The sequence below is a fragment of the Phascolarctos cinereus genome, unplaced genomic scaffold (genome assembly GCF_003287225.1).
Source record: "Phascolarctos cinereus isolate Bilbo 61053 unplaced genomic scaffold, phaCin_HiC Scaffold_4;HRSCAF=312, whole genome shotgun sequence".
NCBI lineage: Eukaryota > Metazoa > Chordata > Mammalia > Diprotodontia > Phascolarctidae > Phascolarctos > Phascolarctos cinereus.
In genome coordinates, this window is record NW_027555847.1 from 634893398 (window position 1) to 634910666 (window position 17269).

Sequence of the window (17269 nt, forward strand, 5' to 3'; positions counted from 1 at the left end):
GGCCGGTGTGCCCAGCCTGACCCTTGTGATGTAGTGAGCCAACAGGCCAGTTGGTACCTCTTTGTGAAGAGCTGCGTAACTTTGCAGGAGGTGTTTCTTTGTGACTTTCCTTTCTCATCTGTGTTTGCATTCCCTTTATTCCCTCGGTTTATGGGGACCCCAGGGGAAAAGAAAGTCTTTTTATTAAGACCACTGTGCAAGCTGTTGGAGGGGCTAAAGGCATCATTCCTAATAATAGGCCTGGGCAATGGCGATGCCCTGTCACAAAAGCAAGAACTCTATGACAGTACACTTCTAATGTACGGGCAGAAGCATTCAGCTAGGTATTTATGAAAGATGAGGGGGAATTACCATCGTTAGTCTACACAGGCTGGCTGCTACTGCCTTGGGACTTCTTTGGACAAGCAGCGGTGTGGGTCTGAGCTTGCTGGTGGCATGCAGGGAGAGCAACGACTCTGGTCTGGGTACCTTGATCCCAGCTTTGAGTTTACTGTGTAGCAGGGGGCTCAGATGAACACCCACAGCTTTACACAGAGGCCTAACTATAGAAAATTTTGCACCAGGGGAAGTGGAATGAAATGTGAGATGGGTAGAGGGGTTGAAAGGAGAGGAGCTCACCTGAGGTGAGCAGGGTAGGGCTTTCTTCCTATTTGAACTGAGTAATCTTGTTAACTAGATGCTGAACGGCATTTTTTTTCCTAGCTGTTGAGAGATCAATTGCCAATGTTGTCCGTGCCCTCTAAATTTTTGGCGTCCTAGGTCAAAGTCCTGATTGACCAGCCCTAGTTACTGCTGGGCTCTTACAAAAGTGCCAACTGATCTGTGGCCACTAAAATAAACAAACGCAAGGTCTCTGTATCAAATGCACCAGGAGCTATCTCTGTTGGATTCTCTCTTCCCTGCTCATTCCATTCTCCTTGGCACCTCGATTCCCCTGCCAACTCCACCTGCCTTGTCCACATCATTACCAAGCACTCATTATTTCAGATTTCCTGAAAACTGTCTCTTCTGATGCCCCTGCAATGACAGTATCTTCCACTCCAGGGAATATATCTATCAGTCCCTCAGCATTCTGTGCCTACTATGTACCAGAAAGTGTGCTGGGCTCAGGGCATAGAAAGACAAAAATCAAAACCCTCACTGCCCTCATGGAATTCATATTCTGTTGTGACAGATATAATAACAACAACAACAACAACAACAGCAATAATAATAGCTAGCATTTATATAGTACCTAATATGTGCAAGGCACTGGGCTAAACACTTGACAGTATCTCATTTGATCTCACTACAACCGTGGGAGGTAGGTGTTATTAATATCCCCATTTTACAAATGAGGAAACTGAGGCAAACAGGGTTAAGTGACTTGCATAGCTAGCAAGTGTCTGGGGCTAGATTTGAACTCAAGTCTTCCTGACTCCAGGTCCAGCATTCTATCTACCCTGCCACCTAGCTACCCCCAAATGTAAAATACCTAACATTAATAATATAGCACTTTAAGGTTCACAAAACACTTTACACATATTATTTCATTTGACTCCCTGAAGTCTATCCATGTGGCTATTGGTATATATGGACTCCAGGTTAAGAACCCCTGCTCTGGAGACTACTTCATCCAGCTTCCTCATTTTACAGATGAGGAAACTGAGGTTCAGAGAGAAGTGACTTGCCAAGGTCAGGCAAGTAAAAAATGTCAGAACTAGCTTTGGTGTTCTAACTCTAAATCTAATGTCTTTCTATTATGTCAGAAATGAACTTCATGTGTGTTAACTGATTTGATTATTACTATAGTCTAACGAGTTAGGCACTGCAGGAATGGTGTGTGTGCCTTATCATACCATATTTAAGGGCAGAGACTGTCTCATTGATTTTGTATCCCTCGATGCCTAACAACACATAGTATGGTCTAAGTGTCCTTTTCTGGAAATTGCAAAAATGGTTTTCCTTATCTGCATGTGGCAGTGCCTGGAGACCTGGCTTTTGCTTCCCCTCTTTCTCTCTCCCTCCTACCTCATGTATGATTGGCTTTTTACAGGAAATCATATAGTTGGAATACGCCTTGTAGATTCAGTATGACTTTTCAGTATGGCCCAAGAAGCCAAAACTTCCTGTATGAAATTAGGCCTTTCCTTGGGCTGATTGGGGGTTCAATGAGATCTTTGCTTTCTTCTCTTTGTGCATGTATGTATGTTCATGTATGTGTATGTGAAACCAATCAACAAGCATTTTTTAAGTCCTTACTTCATGTTAGACACTGTTCCAGTTGCTGAAAATACAAAGAAAGGCAAAAACAGTCCCTGCCCTCAAGGAGCTTACATTCTGGTGGGGGAGACAATATATAGATAACTAGTTACATACACCATCTATACAGACTAGATGGAAGAAAATCTCAGAGAGGAAGGCACTAGCAGCTGTGTGTGCATGTGTGTTTCAGAGTTAAAATTTGTCAAGCTCAGAGGGCTTGGACTGCAGGTGGTCATCCTTTGCACACAGCCCTTCAGTCTGAGCTGGATTCCTTTTCTTGCAGTCTCAAATTATTTTAGGCAAAGAAGACTTGGCCTATGTAATTATAGATGATCTCAGTGGGAGGCTGGGGGTGGTAGGAAGAATGTTCCATTTATAGCTTTCCCACCCCCCTCCTCTCCTTTACTCATTGAAATGAAGAGGAAAAAATAATTTCTTTAGAATAACGTAACTAGAAGATTAGGCTGGGCCACACTAGTTTAGGCTCATTGGACCTCTATTTGCCCAGAGGGAGCCTAGAATAGTGGTAAGAACCCATGGTCAAGAGTTAAATGATCAGCATCCATATTCTAGCTCTTTTACTTACTTCTTCTGTATAACTCTAGCCTCTGTTCCCTAATCTATAAAATGAAGAGCCTTAACAAGATGATTTTTAAGGTCCCTTCTAGTTCTAAATCCTTTGTTTCTTCTTATTGGTATTTTTTTCTAACCTAGACTCAACATTTCTTTATACTGTGTCTCAAAGCTTTTTTTTCTTTTTCTTTTTCTTTTTCTTTTTTTTTTCATCCTGAGTTTGCACAGAAAATAGCCAGGTAAAATCCTATCTGCATGGGGGCAGCTAGGTGGTACAGTGGATAGAGCACCGGCCCTGAAGTCAGGAGGACCTGAGTTCAAATTTGACCTCAGACACATAACACTTACTAGCTGTGTGACCCTGGGCAAGTCACTTTACCCCAATTGCCTCACAAAAAAAAAAATCCTATCTGTAAAAAGAGTGACTTAGCTCGGAGATGCTCTGTAGGATGTGTGGTTGGAGGGGAGGGAGAAAAGGCTACCGTAGGAAGGAGGAATCAGACCAAGACATTACATCAGCTCGCCAAGACTTGCCAAAAGCCTGTCCTAGGCGCTCCCTGTACCCACTATCAAATGGACACCTAGGAGTGTTCTCTTTCATCCTGTTCTATATAACTACTGCTTTAACAGAATGTTCTCTATTGTGTCAGGCTGGGGCAGTAAGGCCATGGACGGGAACACTGTGGGCAGGGATGGGAAAGTTCCAGATGAGTACCTTGTGATTTCCACCTTCACAAAATCCATGGGATCTTTGAACCCTGAGAGACCCTACTCCTCCCATTGTGAAAAGTTCTCAAACGTGGCATTGGTAACTGAATGCAACGGTTATTAGCCATATGATCTTAGAAAAGTAACTTCATCTCTTTGGGCCTCAGTTTCTTTATATATAAAATACTTATTCAACAGACAAGAAAACTGAGGTACATAGAGGTCAGATAGCTTGCCCAAGGTCACACAGATAGTATATGGTAGAGCCAGGTTTCAAACCCAGGTCTTTTGCCCTAAGTGGTATAATCAATAGAGAGCTAGGCATGAAGTTAGGAAGACCTGAGTTCAAATCCAGACTCAGATACTTACTACATGGTCAAGTTACTTAACTTCTGTCTGCCACAGTTCCCTCAATTGTAAAATGGGAATAATAATTCCCATAATAATAATAACTCCTGGGTCATTGTGAGGATCAAATGAGATATTTGTAAGGTCCTTAACACAATGTTTAACTCATAGAAGGCTCTTAATAAATGCTTATTTCCTTCTTTCCTTCCTTCTGATTCCAATTCCAGTGAAAGGCAGCATGGTATAGTGAACAGATCAAAACCAGAGGAACCAATTTTGAATTCTATCCTTTCTACTTTATTACCTGTATGACATCACTCACATTATTAAATTTCTTTTCATCTTAGTCTCTTCATCTATAAAATAAAGAAATTGAACTAGATTTCATCTGGGGCTTATGCCAGCTCTAGATATTATAATTTGCTTTTCTGGGGAAGTAAGATTTGAGCTGGGTCTGAGGGGCCAAGTAGGAGGATGTGGAAGGCGAAGGCCTCTCAAGCAGGTCAAGGAGAATGAGCAAAGAACAGAATGTAAGTCCCTCCACAGAACGTAAGCTCCTTGAGGGCAGGGACAATTTTGGTTTTGTACCTAGTGCCCTGCACATAGTAACTACCTGGTGAATGAATGAAAAATGAGAGAGGAGAGAAAGAAGAATAAAAAAATAAAGAACAGTTGGATCTTAAGCCAAAGGGAGTCAGAATAAGAACTTTAAATCTACAAGAGACTTTAGGGAGGTCCAACTGTTATTTTTTTAGACAAGGAAAACTGAGGCCCTAAAAAGCGAAGTGATTTTCCAGGTTCACCCAGACAGGGAAATCAGAATTCAAATGCAGGTCCTGATTCCAAATCCAGTGTCTCTTCTGTTCCACCATGCTGCCTTTTTAGAGGCGGTCGGTTTTTTGCTTGCTGAAGGACAACAGGAAGCCTCAGTTGGCCCTAGAACTTTGCCAAAGACAGAGGGGCAAGGCTGAACAAAAATTCATGCAAATGAAGGTATTTTCAGAACCCTCTCCCACCCGAGTCAGTCACTCTGCAGGTGTGCCCCTAAACTGTGAGAACTAGGAAGGGAAACGTTCTCAAAGTTCAGGGCACTAAAGTGAAGACACGGTAGAAATGTGAAGAGTGGCTTTTGTGGTGAGAAAATGCTGAAATTCTTCTGACATCAATGGGTTGGGATTGTCTGCCCTTAGAAGGTTGGAACTGAGCTCATTCAACCTGTAGCTGAGTGTTAGCTAGAACTAAGGCACTGCATTTGGTTTTTAAGTAGAAAATGTAAAACATTTTGTTTTCTAGAAAGGGCCAATAGTCTCTCAACTTCCTTTTGCTAAGCACCCTTACTCATATATTCAACAAGCATTCATTGATTAGTGGGTGATGAGCCTTATCACCTTGTCTTATAACCTTGTCTGTTGTTGTTGAGCTATGTCTGACTCTTTGTGACCCAGTGGACCAGACTGTCTATGGGGCTTTCTTGGAAAAGAATAACTCGGGTGGTTTGCTACTTCCTTCTCCGGTGAATTAAGACAGAGAGAAGTTAGACTCGCTCAGAATCACACAGCTAATAAGCTTCTGAGGTTGGATTTGAACTCAGGTCTTCCTGACTCCAGGCCAAGTGCTCTATCCCACTGAGTCACCAGCTGTCTCAAGCTACCAACTCCATGTTAGCTTTATATTCATCAGATTTACTTTCCTCTCACTTCTCAATCCATTGCAAATGGGTTTATCACTTATCAAGAAGTGGTATTTCCACTGCTCTCTCCATTCTCTCCAAAGTTACCAATGATCTCTTAATTGCCAAATGTCATAACCTTTTCTCAATCTTTTCTCTTCTTGACTTCCCTATAACATTTGACCTTGCTGACCACCCTCCCTTCCTGGAAACCTTTTCCTCTCTGATTTTCATGATGCCACTCTCTCTTGGTTGTACGTGTCAGACTACTCTTTGTCAGCTGCAGGACCATCATCCATGTTATAGACCCTACAGACCTTGGGGGTGTACCCTCCAAGCTTCTGTTCTCAGACCTCTTCTCTTTTATCTCTACAATAATTCTCTCTTGGTGACTTCATCAGATCCCATTAGGTCCAATGATAATTGCAGATAATTGTAGAGTATGCAGAAGAGTCCCCTATCTGTCCATCCATCTATGTATCTATGTATCTATTTATCTATGCATCTATCTTCCTGTCTGTCTGTCTTTCTACCTAGTCTTTCTCCCAAGCTCTAGTCTGGCATCACTGACTCTCTATTAGACATTTACAAATGGATACCCAACTTAGAATGTCCAAAACAGAACTTGTTGTCTTTACAAAGCCCACCCTTCTTCCCAACTTCTTTGCTTCTATCAAAGTTACCAACATCCTTCTCGTTACCAAGGTTCACAACCACAGGTCAACTCTTACTTACCTCTTAGATACATCCTCACCTCCTACATCCAGTCACTTGTGAAGTCTTACCAATCCTACCTCCACATTTCTGGCCTTATTACTCCTCTACACTTACCTGATCTATTCCCTAATTTAGACTATCATCATCTCTCTCCTGGATGATTACCATAGCCCCCTAATTGGTGTCTCTAATTCAATTTTCTCTTTCCTTAAATTCATCCTTCACTTAACTGCCAGAGAGATATTCCTAAAATGTAAGTCTATGACATTATCATTGAGAACCCCAAATACCCCATTGGAGGAAGCCATCAGTGGAGACTGATAGAATCATAAGGTAGAAAATTCTTGACAAGGATTTCTATTTTATACTGTCATACCCTAGAAGGGTTGGATTCAAACCATGCTAGCCTCAAATAGCAGGCCTTTAAAAAGCCTTTTAACCACCCATTTTCAACTTTGTCTCCCCTCCCTTTCTACCTTAGGTGCAGTTGTTAGATCTGTCTTCTTTGGGAAAAACATATCACTCCACTATTTGAAAATTGTTAATGGCTCCCTGTTACTCACTGAATGAAAACAAAGCTGCCTGAGCCTACCACTGAAAAAGTCCCCTACAATCTGGCCTAATCCTTTTCAGCCTCATCTTAATACTACTCTTTTTCATGTACTCTGCATTTCAGCCAAGCCAGGTCATTCACTTTATTCCAAACAAGTCTCCTGTTGTTGATATGATTTAAAAGTCCATCTCAAATGTTACTTCCCCCACCAAGGTTCCACTGATTTCCCCTTGCTGGAAGTAATTTCTCCCTCATCTGTTATTATAGCACTCTCTAATGCTGTTATGCAGTTTTCTTATCCTAACTTTTGTATATTTTTCTCTGTACTTGGTCTTATCACCTAATGAAGGGAACTGTGTTATTTAAATTTGTATACAGCATAGCATTTGCCATAGTATTTTCAACATAATAAGTATGTTCTTGTTCAAGCATTTCAGTTGTGTCCAACTCTCCATGACCCCATTTGGGGCTTTCTTGGCAAAAATCCTGGAGTGGTTTGCCATTTTTTTCTCCAGCTTATTTTTACAGATAAGGAAACTGAGGCAAACAGGGTTAAGTGACTTGCCCAGAGTCACACAGCTAATAAGTATCTAAGACTGGATTTGAAATTGGGTCTTCCTGATCCAGGCCCGGCACTCTAATCACTGTGCCACCTGGTTGCCCCTTAGTATGTATGCATTCAGCCAATATTTGGTGAGGCCTTCAGGCAATCTACAAAGTTAGTGTTTCAGCCTCCCCTTTCTGAACACACATGGCCTCAAAACTCACAACCTGAAAATTCACTCCAAGGGCTAATCAAAATAATTCCTGAGTAAATTAAGCCCAGCTACTCCTTGCCTTGTCTCACAAGTAAAGGAGAGAACTAGATATTGTAGAGAGATACACACAATCCTATCAACCTAGAGGGAAATAACTGGGGCAGTTGTAGACTTAATACCCTGGTGCCTGACCGTCCAACTTATAAACACAAGGAGAGATGGGGAAAACAGCGGTTCACTCAATACAAGTCAGCTCTACTAAAGAAAAAAATACATTCTAATGATAGTACATGACCATCTTCGTGTCAGATGAATAATGCTAGTGTGCTTATATGTGCAGACCTTGAGAGATTTTCTTCAGCCAACCACAATATATGTCCAATGTGGCTTAAGCTGACTTCATTCAATTCCTACCTAGTTCTTACCTTTCATTGAATCAAAGAAAGTACCCAGGAATTGTTTATCCCTTTGATTGATTGATTCAGCCAAGTACCTGGGAGTTATTTGCAACTAGTTTACACCTTTCATTGATTTTTTTTTTCATATTAGTCATGCTTTCATTGATTGATTCAATAGAGTTGCTTAGGAATTGTTTGCATCTGGTTTATACCTTTGAGTGATTCTATAACTCAATCAAAGAAACATTCTCAACTGATGAAGCTATCAAGGTGTAGAGTATCTTGCTGGTTACATTAACTGGGGTTTCAAGTTCAGGACATCCCTCTGACATCTTCAAGTTCTAAACTGACATTTCATTCAACTCACCTATGGCCCGTTACTCCTCTGTGCCTTAGTTAAAAACAAGTTCTTTCAGCTGTTATGGCCAAAAATGTTTACTCAGTGCTAAAACGATCCTGATAACGGGAGGGGAGGGGGACAATGAAATCTTTCAACCATTTTACTAAAACACTTTCTCTTTTCTTCCTTTCAGTGGTTCAGAATGATGTTCCCACTGTGTGCCCATCTGCCTTTCTGCCTCCTCTCCTAGAGAAAGGTAAGCTGATTACCAAAGATGCTATATTCTTATTAAATCTGAATGATCTCCAAACACTAAATATTTATCTAGGCTTTCTGTCAATCAACGTCATGAGACCCACATTGGATAATGACAGATAAGAATGCCCTTGAACCGTGTTTTCATATATTGTCACTGTTCATTTACTTCAGTATTTCAGAATACGAGTATGAGCTCAGTGGTGTGATCACCTGCACTGATGAGTGCGTTGTTACTCCTCTGTACTGAATTGAATCTAATCTTTAGATTGTTATGCCCTACATATATTATATATAATGTGTGTGTTTACACATGTCTAGACATAAATGTCATATCTAGATTCATATATACATATGTGTATCTACGTACACATACACATCTCCTAATAGGCAGTCTGAAGACGTGCCCCTTTAGGGTTCACTAGGTTGGTCCTCAGACAACAGATAGATACCATTAGGCTAGTCCTGGGTGGGGGAGTGTTCTAGCTTGGTGGGGCCTACCAGACCTTATGCCCTATTGGTATAGCCTTCAAGACTCCAGAATCCCCTCCAGGCCATGATGATACATTGCAATAGGACTTCAGTAAAGGGAATACTGTTCTCTCTGAAGTATAATTCAGTGTAAGACAGATCTATCTCAGGCCCTATACCAGAGGGTTTAGTTGCTGAAACACCCAAATAATCTTGAAACAATCTTAAGGTGGGCCAAACTAATACCACCTGGGATTTTCTTTGTTCTACTATTTTATTGAACTAGGATTTTTTTTAACCACCTGCCACCACTTATGAATATCTGTAATATGGGGAGGGGGACAACAAAATCTAACCTCGCTTATGATGCAGTGATAAGATCATTGGCCTTACGGTCAGAGGAGCTGGGTTCAAATCTTGCCTCTGGTGCCTACTACCTTTGTGACTTTGGGCAAATTAATACCCATTCTGGGTCTCTGTTTATTCTATGACTTATGAGGTTCCTTTGATCTCTTCATCTAAGAACTCTCTGTAAGAATTTCCTTAATATCTAATACAGAGTATTCTGCATATCTGAGGTTCATTCGGATGATACCTTCTATTCCAGCACTTGCCAGGCTCCCAGGCAAGATTGGACAGGGGGTAAATGCATACAGAACTCTATACCTTTGTAAAGCTTCGTACTTTCTTTTGATCATGTCTCCCCTCCTATTTACCCAATAATGCCTTATTTTTAACTTCAGCATATTTCAAATAGAATTAGGGAAAAAGGGTTTTATTTTATGCCAATATAAGAACTTAGGGAATCTGGCCACCTCATATTCAGCCTCTAGTAAGGCAATGGAGAATGGTAGAAAGAACACTGGCTTTAGAGTGAGATAGACCTTAGTTCAAATCTCAGCTACACTGAAAAGCATGGTAGTAAATACTTAACAACAACCAGATTGGGGGTGGGGAGTATACTGGACCCGCTTTCAAGGTTAATTTGCATTACTAACATTTTGCCAGCATACTGAAAATTTAACAATCAACTCTCACCATCTGGTCAGAGCTGGCTGTAGCCTATCCCTACTTTAGGAGAGCTAGAGAAGGTTACTTCATTCAATACTATCTGATTCATTTACCTTTTGGAAATTCCTAACACAAATTAGTGCCTTTGAGTGTAAGCATTGAAAGTGCTTGTTAAAATGTAAATTTTATTCAGGAGGGAGTAACAGGAAGCTATTCTCTATCACTAATACTGCAAATGCTTTAGTTATTATAAATTTGAGAGATTATCCCTAGCCGCAGTAGAGGAAGACAAAAAAAGGAGGTAAGGAACCCTGAATCCAAACCTCACCAGCATTAGAATTTTGTGACACTATTTTCCTCTTTTTAAATAGAGAGTGAAGCTTGGAATAACTTCTAGCTTTACAGAGAGAGAGAGAGAGAGAGAGAGAGAGAGAGAGAGAGAGAGAGAGAGAGAGAGAGAGAGAGAGAGAGAGAGAGAGAGAGAGAGTCAAGAATCAGTGTCAGATAGATTCGGTAAAGACTGAGCTGAAACCCAAAATTCAGAGCCAATAATCCTGCCATCTTTGCCGATACTCTATATGTATAACCCCCAGTATAGACAACATGCTTAAAATGGGCTATCCTAGAAAAAGTGTATGTAATATATTTGCATACATAAATAGGGAGGAAGGAGTCTATTACGTGCCAGGCATTGTGCTAAGCACTTTACAAATATCATCTCACTTGATCCTCACAATAAGCCTTGGAAGGGGCTGTCATTGTCTCCTTTTACAATTAAGGTAATTGAGGCAAACAGATTAAGTGACTTGCCCAAGGTCACACAGTTAGCAAATGTCTGAGGTCATATTTGAGGTCAGGTCTTCCTGAATGCCCAATGCTCTAACCTCTGTACCACCTCATTAAACTTTAGAGTTCATTCAATTCAGCCCCTTCATTTTGCAAGAAACTGAGTCCCTCAAACTTGCCTAAGTTCATATAAATAGAAAGCAGCACAACCAAGATTCTAATCCAGCTCCCCCTAACTCTAATCAGTGCTCTTTACATTATACCATGATGCATTGATGGATGGAGCCAGATTCGGGGGGGGGGGGGCGGGGATGTTGAATGCTATGGGTTTAAACTTTCTTCAGCAGGCAATAGACATTGAAGGCTTTCAAGGGAGAAGTATTTCATTCAGAAATTTGGCAGGGATGTGTAGGATGAATTGGAGAGGGATCATAGGGTCAGAGGTCAGGTAGTCCAACCCCTTTAACAGTTAAGGAGACTGGAAGGACAAGGATGGTTGAGTGGCTTACCCCAACTCACACAGCCATAAACAACAGGCAAGATTTTAGGAGAGAGGTTGGGGATGCATGGAAACTTTAGGAGACTGTTGCATTATTCCAGGTTAGTGATAATGATGACCTAGGTGGTACAAATGGTAAGGGAATTAGAAATTGGGATATAGATATGATAGTTGCTAAGGAAGAGGAAAGGAAAGACCTTAGTAACTAACTGGAAGGAGGGAGTGAGGGGAAAAGAGACATGAAGGAGTCAAAGATCCCTTAGGGGTCTGGAGTATCTATGTTTGGCTTCGCCAAACATTGTTAAACATTAGTTTAGATAAACATGTTGTATCTTGGAAAGAGAGGGGAGCTTAGATGGTGATGCTGCTGCTGCTGCTGCTGCTGCTGCTGCTACTACTACTACTACTACTACTACTACTACTACTACTACTACTACTACTAGCTATCATTTATATAGCACTTTGAGATTTGCAAAGTATTTTATATATGTTAGCTTATTTGATCCTCAGGATAACTCTTTAAGTTAGGGGCTAGTATTTTCCTCATTTTACAAATTTAGGAAAAAAGTTAAGTGACTTGCCTAGGGTTACATAGCTAGTAAGTGTCTAAAGCAGGATTTGAACTCCGGTCTTCCTGACTTTGAGAACATGCTGTAGCTATCATTTCTCCTGAGACTGAATTTCAGCTGTTTCACTTACAAGCTTTGTTTAGCTTAGGCAATTCATAGCCTCTCCAGACCTTGGTTTCCTGACACAAATGACTATAGCCCTCACTGCCTGACAGGTTAGATTTCACCCCAACCCCAGGATTCTCTAACACCCTTATGGAGTTTAAGAGTTGTCTAAGCTCTCTGTGAATGGCTCTAGCCTCTCATTGATGGGGTATTTCCCAAGTATTAGAGTGGTCCCCTGTACCCCAAGTCCATTTAGCCACTAACAGTCAGATTAACTCTTATAAGGAAATATTTATTCCAAAAAATGTAATCATAAATGTACAAACTTATTCCCCCAGCATTTGGGAGTCATGTACCTTGTACCTCAGTCTGGAGGGGAGGGGTTCTGGGTGGGGAGTGAGGGGGTGGGAAGGAGATTAGGTTCATATCCTAATAGCTTATACTGCACAGTCTCAGTTTCAAGTCCAAAACTACCTCTGGGCTCAAGTACCCCCCAAAGCCTGGCTTCTCAGAACTTCTGTGACAGACTGGCTGGCTGCTCCATACCATAGCTTGTGCTGTGGGTGAACTGGGATCTTCACTCTGACAGTCGGAGAGCAACCAGGTCATTTTAGCCAGTTTTAAACATGAAAGCAGCCAATCAACACAGGCTGCCCCCACCTATGTTGTAGAGGATGCAGAGGCCTCCATGATCTGGCCATGCTCCAAAGTCTTCTTGGGGCACATTTGTGTTTGATGATCTAGACAGGCCCAGACACACCCAGGTCACGTGTAAAATATGGGGGTTAGACATGATGGCTGCTAAGGTCCCTTCCAGCTTTAAATATGTGATCCTATAGTTCTGTGTTCTCTCTTCATTTTTGCAGAAAAGACTAGTCTAGTTACCACTTGCAAAACAGTTTCTTTTGTAAGGTCATTGTGGAAACCCATGGCCCTCCAAAAATGCCACATTCATCCCATATACACAAATGAGCAGTGATGAGTATAAGGCCTACACAATGTGACTAAATGCTGCCTCCTCCTAGTAGCAAGAATTTGCCAAGATAAGCTTTTACTGGGAACCAACACCACCAGTACAGGAGAATGGCCCTGGTCTTGGAAGCAGGAGGATCTTGGGTGTTGGTATAAAATCTACTTCAGGTCAAATTGGGCATCCAAAGGACAGTTTTTTGGCTCCTCACTCTGCCTGTGGTGAAGATGTTATCTATGTCAGGGTTCCAGAAATTGCAAAGAAAGTTTTAATTACCAGCTTAGAAAACTGTGCTAGACTGCCTTCCAAAACTTGTGATTACAGAGCCAGACTATGGCTGAAGTGGAAGGGGACATTGTTTTTAACTCAGTGCTTTCATTCAAAGACTTAGTTATCTTGACTCAGGGCCTCAGAACTCTTCTTTTTGTCAAATCAAATTCCCTTAGACCATCAAAAACATTTTGATTGAGAGGTAACATGCCACAGTAGATGGAGTGCTGGCCTTGGAGTCAGGAAGACCTAGGTTTTCATTCTGCCTGCAAAACTCAATAACTGTATAACATTAGTCAAGTCATTTAACCTCTATGGGCCCAAGGTGCCTCTTCTACAACATAAGGGAATTGGATTCTAGATCTATGATTGTAGGGTAGTGGGAAGTTCATCAATGGGGCTGCAAGTTGATGAACACACCTCCGCATCAGAGCCCTTGGGAATGATCCTAGTATTTAGATCTAGATGGGTCCACATGGAAGGAGCACAATAGAAAATGTACCGAATTTGAAGTCAGAAGATCTGGGCTCAAATCCTGACTCTGGTACTTACTATTTATGAGATTTGGGGCAATGTCTAAAATGAGAAGTTTGGACTGTATATCCTCTAAGAAATCTGTAATCTATGATCTAGTTAAACCGAAGAGGACATGAGGCTCCAAGATAAGTGATTCGCCCAAGGTCACATAAGTAGTAAATAGCAGAGCTGGGATTCCAACCCAGGTCCCCTGCCTCTTAATAATTAGAGTTGTCCAAAAGCAGAAGGGGCTGTCTCAAGAAGAAGTGGGTCCCAGTCAGACATAGTGGCCCATTCCTATAATCTCTGTTGTTGGAGGAGGCTGAGGCTGAGGGATGCCTTGAGTTTGGGAGTTCTGTAGTAGGCCTAAAGCTGGCAGGATATATGCACTAAGTCTGGTGCCGTTTTGGTGAACCCTTGAGAATGGAGGGCTACCAGGCTGCCTACACAGGGATGAACCAGCCTGGATTAACACAAACAGAGCCGAGTAAAGCTTTTGTGTTGATTAGTATTGGGGTCAGGCCCTTGAAGGGGAGCTGGGCTGGAGAGGGAGACCTGGTCTTAAAAAAGAAAAAATAAAAGGACCCCCTTATCGGATGTCTTTAAGCAAGGCTGGATAACTTTGTCAGGTTAATTTGTGGGTATATTATGGATGACCTTGTGAGGTACATAATAAAGGGGATTCCTGTTTGGGTATTGGTTGGATGATTTAGCCACTGAAGTCACTTCCAATTAATTCTAAGATTCTAAGATTTGGTGACTCTAAATCTAGTAGTTCTTAAGCCTCTCAAATACTGCTTCTCCTATTTTCAAGAAAAGTTACAAGTATATTTGAGAGTTTGAGAGTGTTCCCATTCCGATTGAGCTAAGCATTGAACTAGCTAGGGTCTGAATTACTCAAAGAAGTCATGAAATTCCACTCCCTTTGTTTAAGCACGTGCTCCTGCACGTGCAGACAGACTCATACCCAAACACGCAGAGCGTCTACCGACTCCATTAGATACTCTGAACATAGAATTAGAGCCATGATGTTTTTAGATCTGCATTTACCACTATGATTTGAAACCACAAGAGTTGCAGAATAGGAATATGTCTGAGACTAGACCATCTGTGCTTTCAGTTACCCAAAAGGAATTCAGGGTTTGGATGCGTTCCATAGATATGTAAGGGGGAAAGTTGCCGGCTGGGTGTAGGTTCCACTGAGCTGTCAGAATCTAAAAGTCTCATTACAGCAGGAACTTTTTGTGTGTTTAGCTTATTGGGTTTTTGTGGATGGTCAACTTTGACATCGTTCAACATGGTTTCACCCTTTGAAAGGAGTCATAAGAAATAAGCTTTTCTTGGCAGGGGATGGAGGTGGGGTATTATAATAATAATGTAAAGACCTGCAGCCCAAGGGATGGAGATGCCCTCTTGCATGAAGCATTTTAATTCTAGTGCTCATATGGACCCATGAGCTCATTTCGGAAGGGCTGTGGTCCCAAATAGGGGAGCTAAGTTCTTCTCTCATTTTCTTTCTCATTAAGCTCCTACCACCCCAGAATCAAACTCTGGGAACAATCTCTAAAACAGACCTTAGATTTGGCCCATGTTTAGGGTCTCCTCAGAAGGGATTAAAGGATCCCTTCTAGAAAGATGCTCGATGTACAAATAGATGAGGTTACGATATAACAATTATATCTTCCACCACAAAACAATGCTTAAACATAAATGACTCCCTAGTACACATGGACCAGGGGTGGGGAACCTGTGGTCTCAAGGCCACATGTGGCCCTTTGACTGACTCCAAACTTCATAGAACAAATCCCCTTAATAAAAGGATTTATTCTGTAAAATTTAGCCTCAGTGAAAAGGCCAGACACAAGAACCTAGCAGGCCACAGGTGACCTCGAGGCCGCAGGTTCCCCACCCCTGACATGGACAAACACTTAAAGAATGATACAAAGAACAGGCTCTTCATTTTTACTTTGTATCTGCTGTCCAAAACATTCACTGAGGTCGGTATCTTTCGGCCAGCTTTGCATTCATGGCTCATTTTCTTGTCAATGATTATCTTCTTCAGTGAGAAGCTATTTCAGAGGCCACACCCTAAGAAACCCAGGAACTCCAGAGGTAGCATCGGACTCGAAAAGTCCATCATTTATGATCATTCTCCACCCATGCTCAGGAAAAGGAACACAAAGCAGAAGATTCCTCTAGGGCCTTGAGATCCAACCTTACTTTTTCTCAGCATGTGTTTTTGCTACCATGTATAAGCAGAAACCTTAGGTAACTGATTGGTGGGGATCCCTTCCCTTTTAAAGGAGGTCCAAGGGAGGGGCTCTAATAGACCTACCATGTTCCACAGTCACTCCTTTTAAAGTCAGCTGAATGGGCCACACTTCCTGACTTAGAGGCCAGTCTTCTTTCAGGTATCCCATAGTTTCAGAGGTTGGAGACTGGGGGTGGAGCAGGCATAGAGATGTACATGGAGATCAACCAGAAGACTCCAGTGTACGTGCTCTTTATCCAGGGGTCTACCAGAAGCAGCCAAGGAGAAGGCCCATCCTCACATATGCTCCGAGGTGATGGTCACTGTTACATAATAATAGCTTACATTTAATTAGGATCACAGGAATCATCTAGCCCAAGCCTTATTTTACAAATAAGGATCTTTCACAATCTAGGGAGTGTGTCAGACTGCATCTAGCTTTGCTTCCTTTCTCTAACATACAATTTGAGATGGAGTGCTCACTTCTCTCCAAAGGTCCTATCATTTCCATCCTATTGTAGCATATGTTCTAGGCACAGTCTTTTATCCCATAACCGCACTGGTATTCTAGATCTGTAGAGGGCAACTACTTACCTTGGGGCTCTAGGGGATGCTGATATACTGAGATGGTGTTTTTCTCTAATTCTGTATCTCATGAACCAATGTGCTTCCCCCCCAATCCGTTATAAGTTAGCCAGTCAACCTTAATTATCTTTTAAAACATATATTTACTAAGATGATATGCTAAGAACAGTTGGTACAAAACTCTCTCATAAGTGGTGCAGGGGCAAGAGGGCTGTAGCTTAGAGTGGTTGTAACAAAGCCGACAACTCATAACTTGAGCTCATTTTGTTGGGATCCCTTTCCTCTCCTTTATAGTCTCTTCATGAAGTTCCCTTTAGTTCTTTCATACCCCTTAGCAAATCCTGAAGCTGTCTTTCCTTAGTGTATTTAGTTGTCTTCAATGCCCAGTGCAGACACTGCCACCAGCCACTGCTGTTCTAGGGATGCTGCTAAGGATGCTGAGGAAAATTCCAAATCCTCTGACCAAAGTTGGGGAGGGCAGAGAGCAAGGTTCTTCTCTCCTACTTCTTCCCTTCCCTGTATTTCCTTCTCAGGAGCTGGGGAGGAATGACTACCACCACCAAACTGGCCAGATATCTCAATGGCAAGTTCCAAACTGACTTGCTATTTTAGAAAAGATTCATGGGCAAGATGAAGTGAAATTAGTTTCATGATTTTGATTCAAAAATCATGA

At 41.8% G+C, this 17269-nt stretch overlaps 1 protein-coding gene across 1 annotated transcript in view; it reads left to right on the forward strand.

Annotated features, from left to right (window-relative positions):
* Positions 1-17269, forward strand: part of TG (thyroglobulin) — a 364454-nt gene that overhangs the window by 160463 nt on the left and 186722 nt on the right. The window contains exon 36 of the mRNA XM_078151800.1: positions 8502-8564. Coding sequence (XP_078007926.1) covers positions 8502-8564 — 63 coding nt within the window. The remainder of the gene's footprint in view (positions 1-8501; positions 8565-17269) is intronic.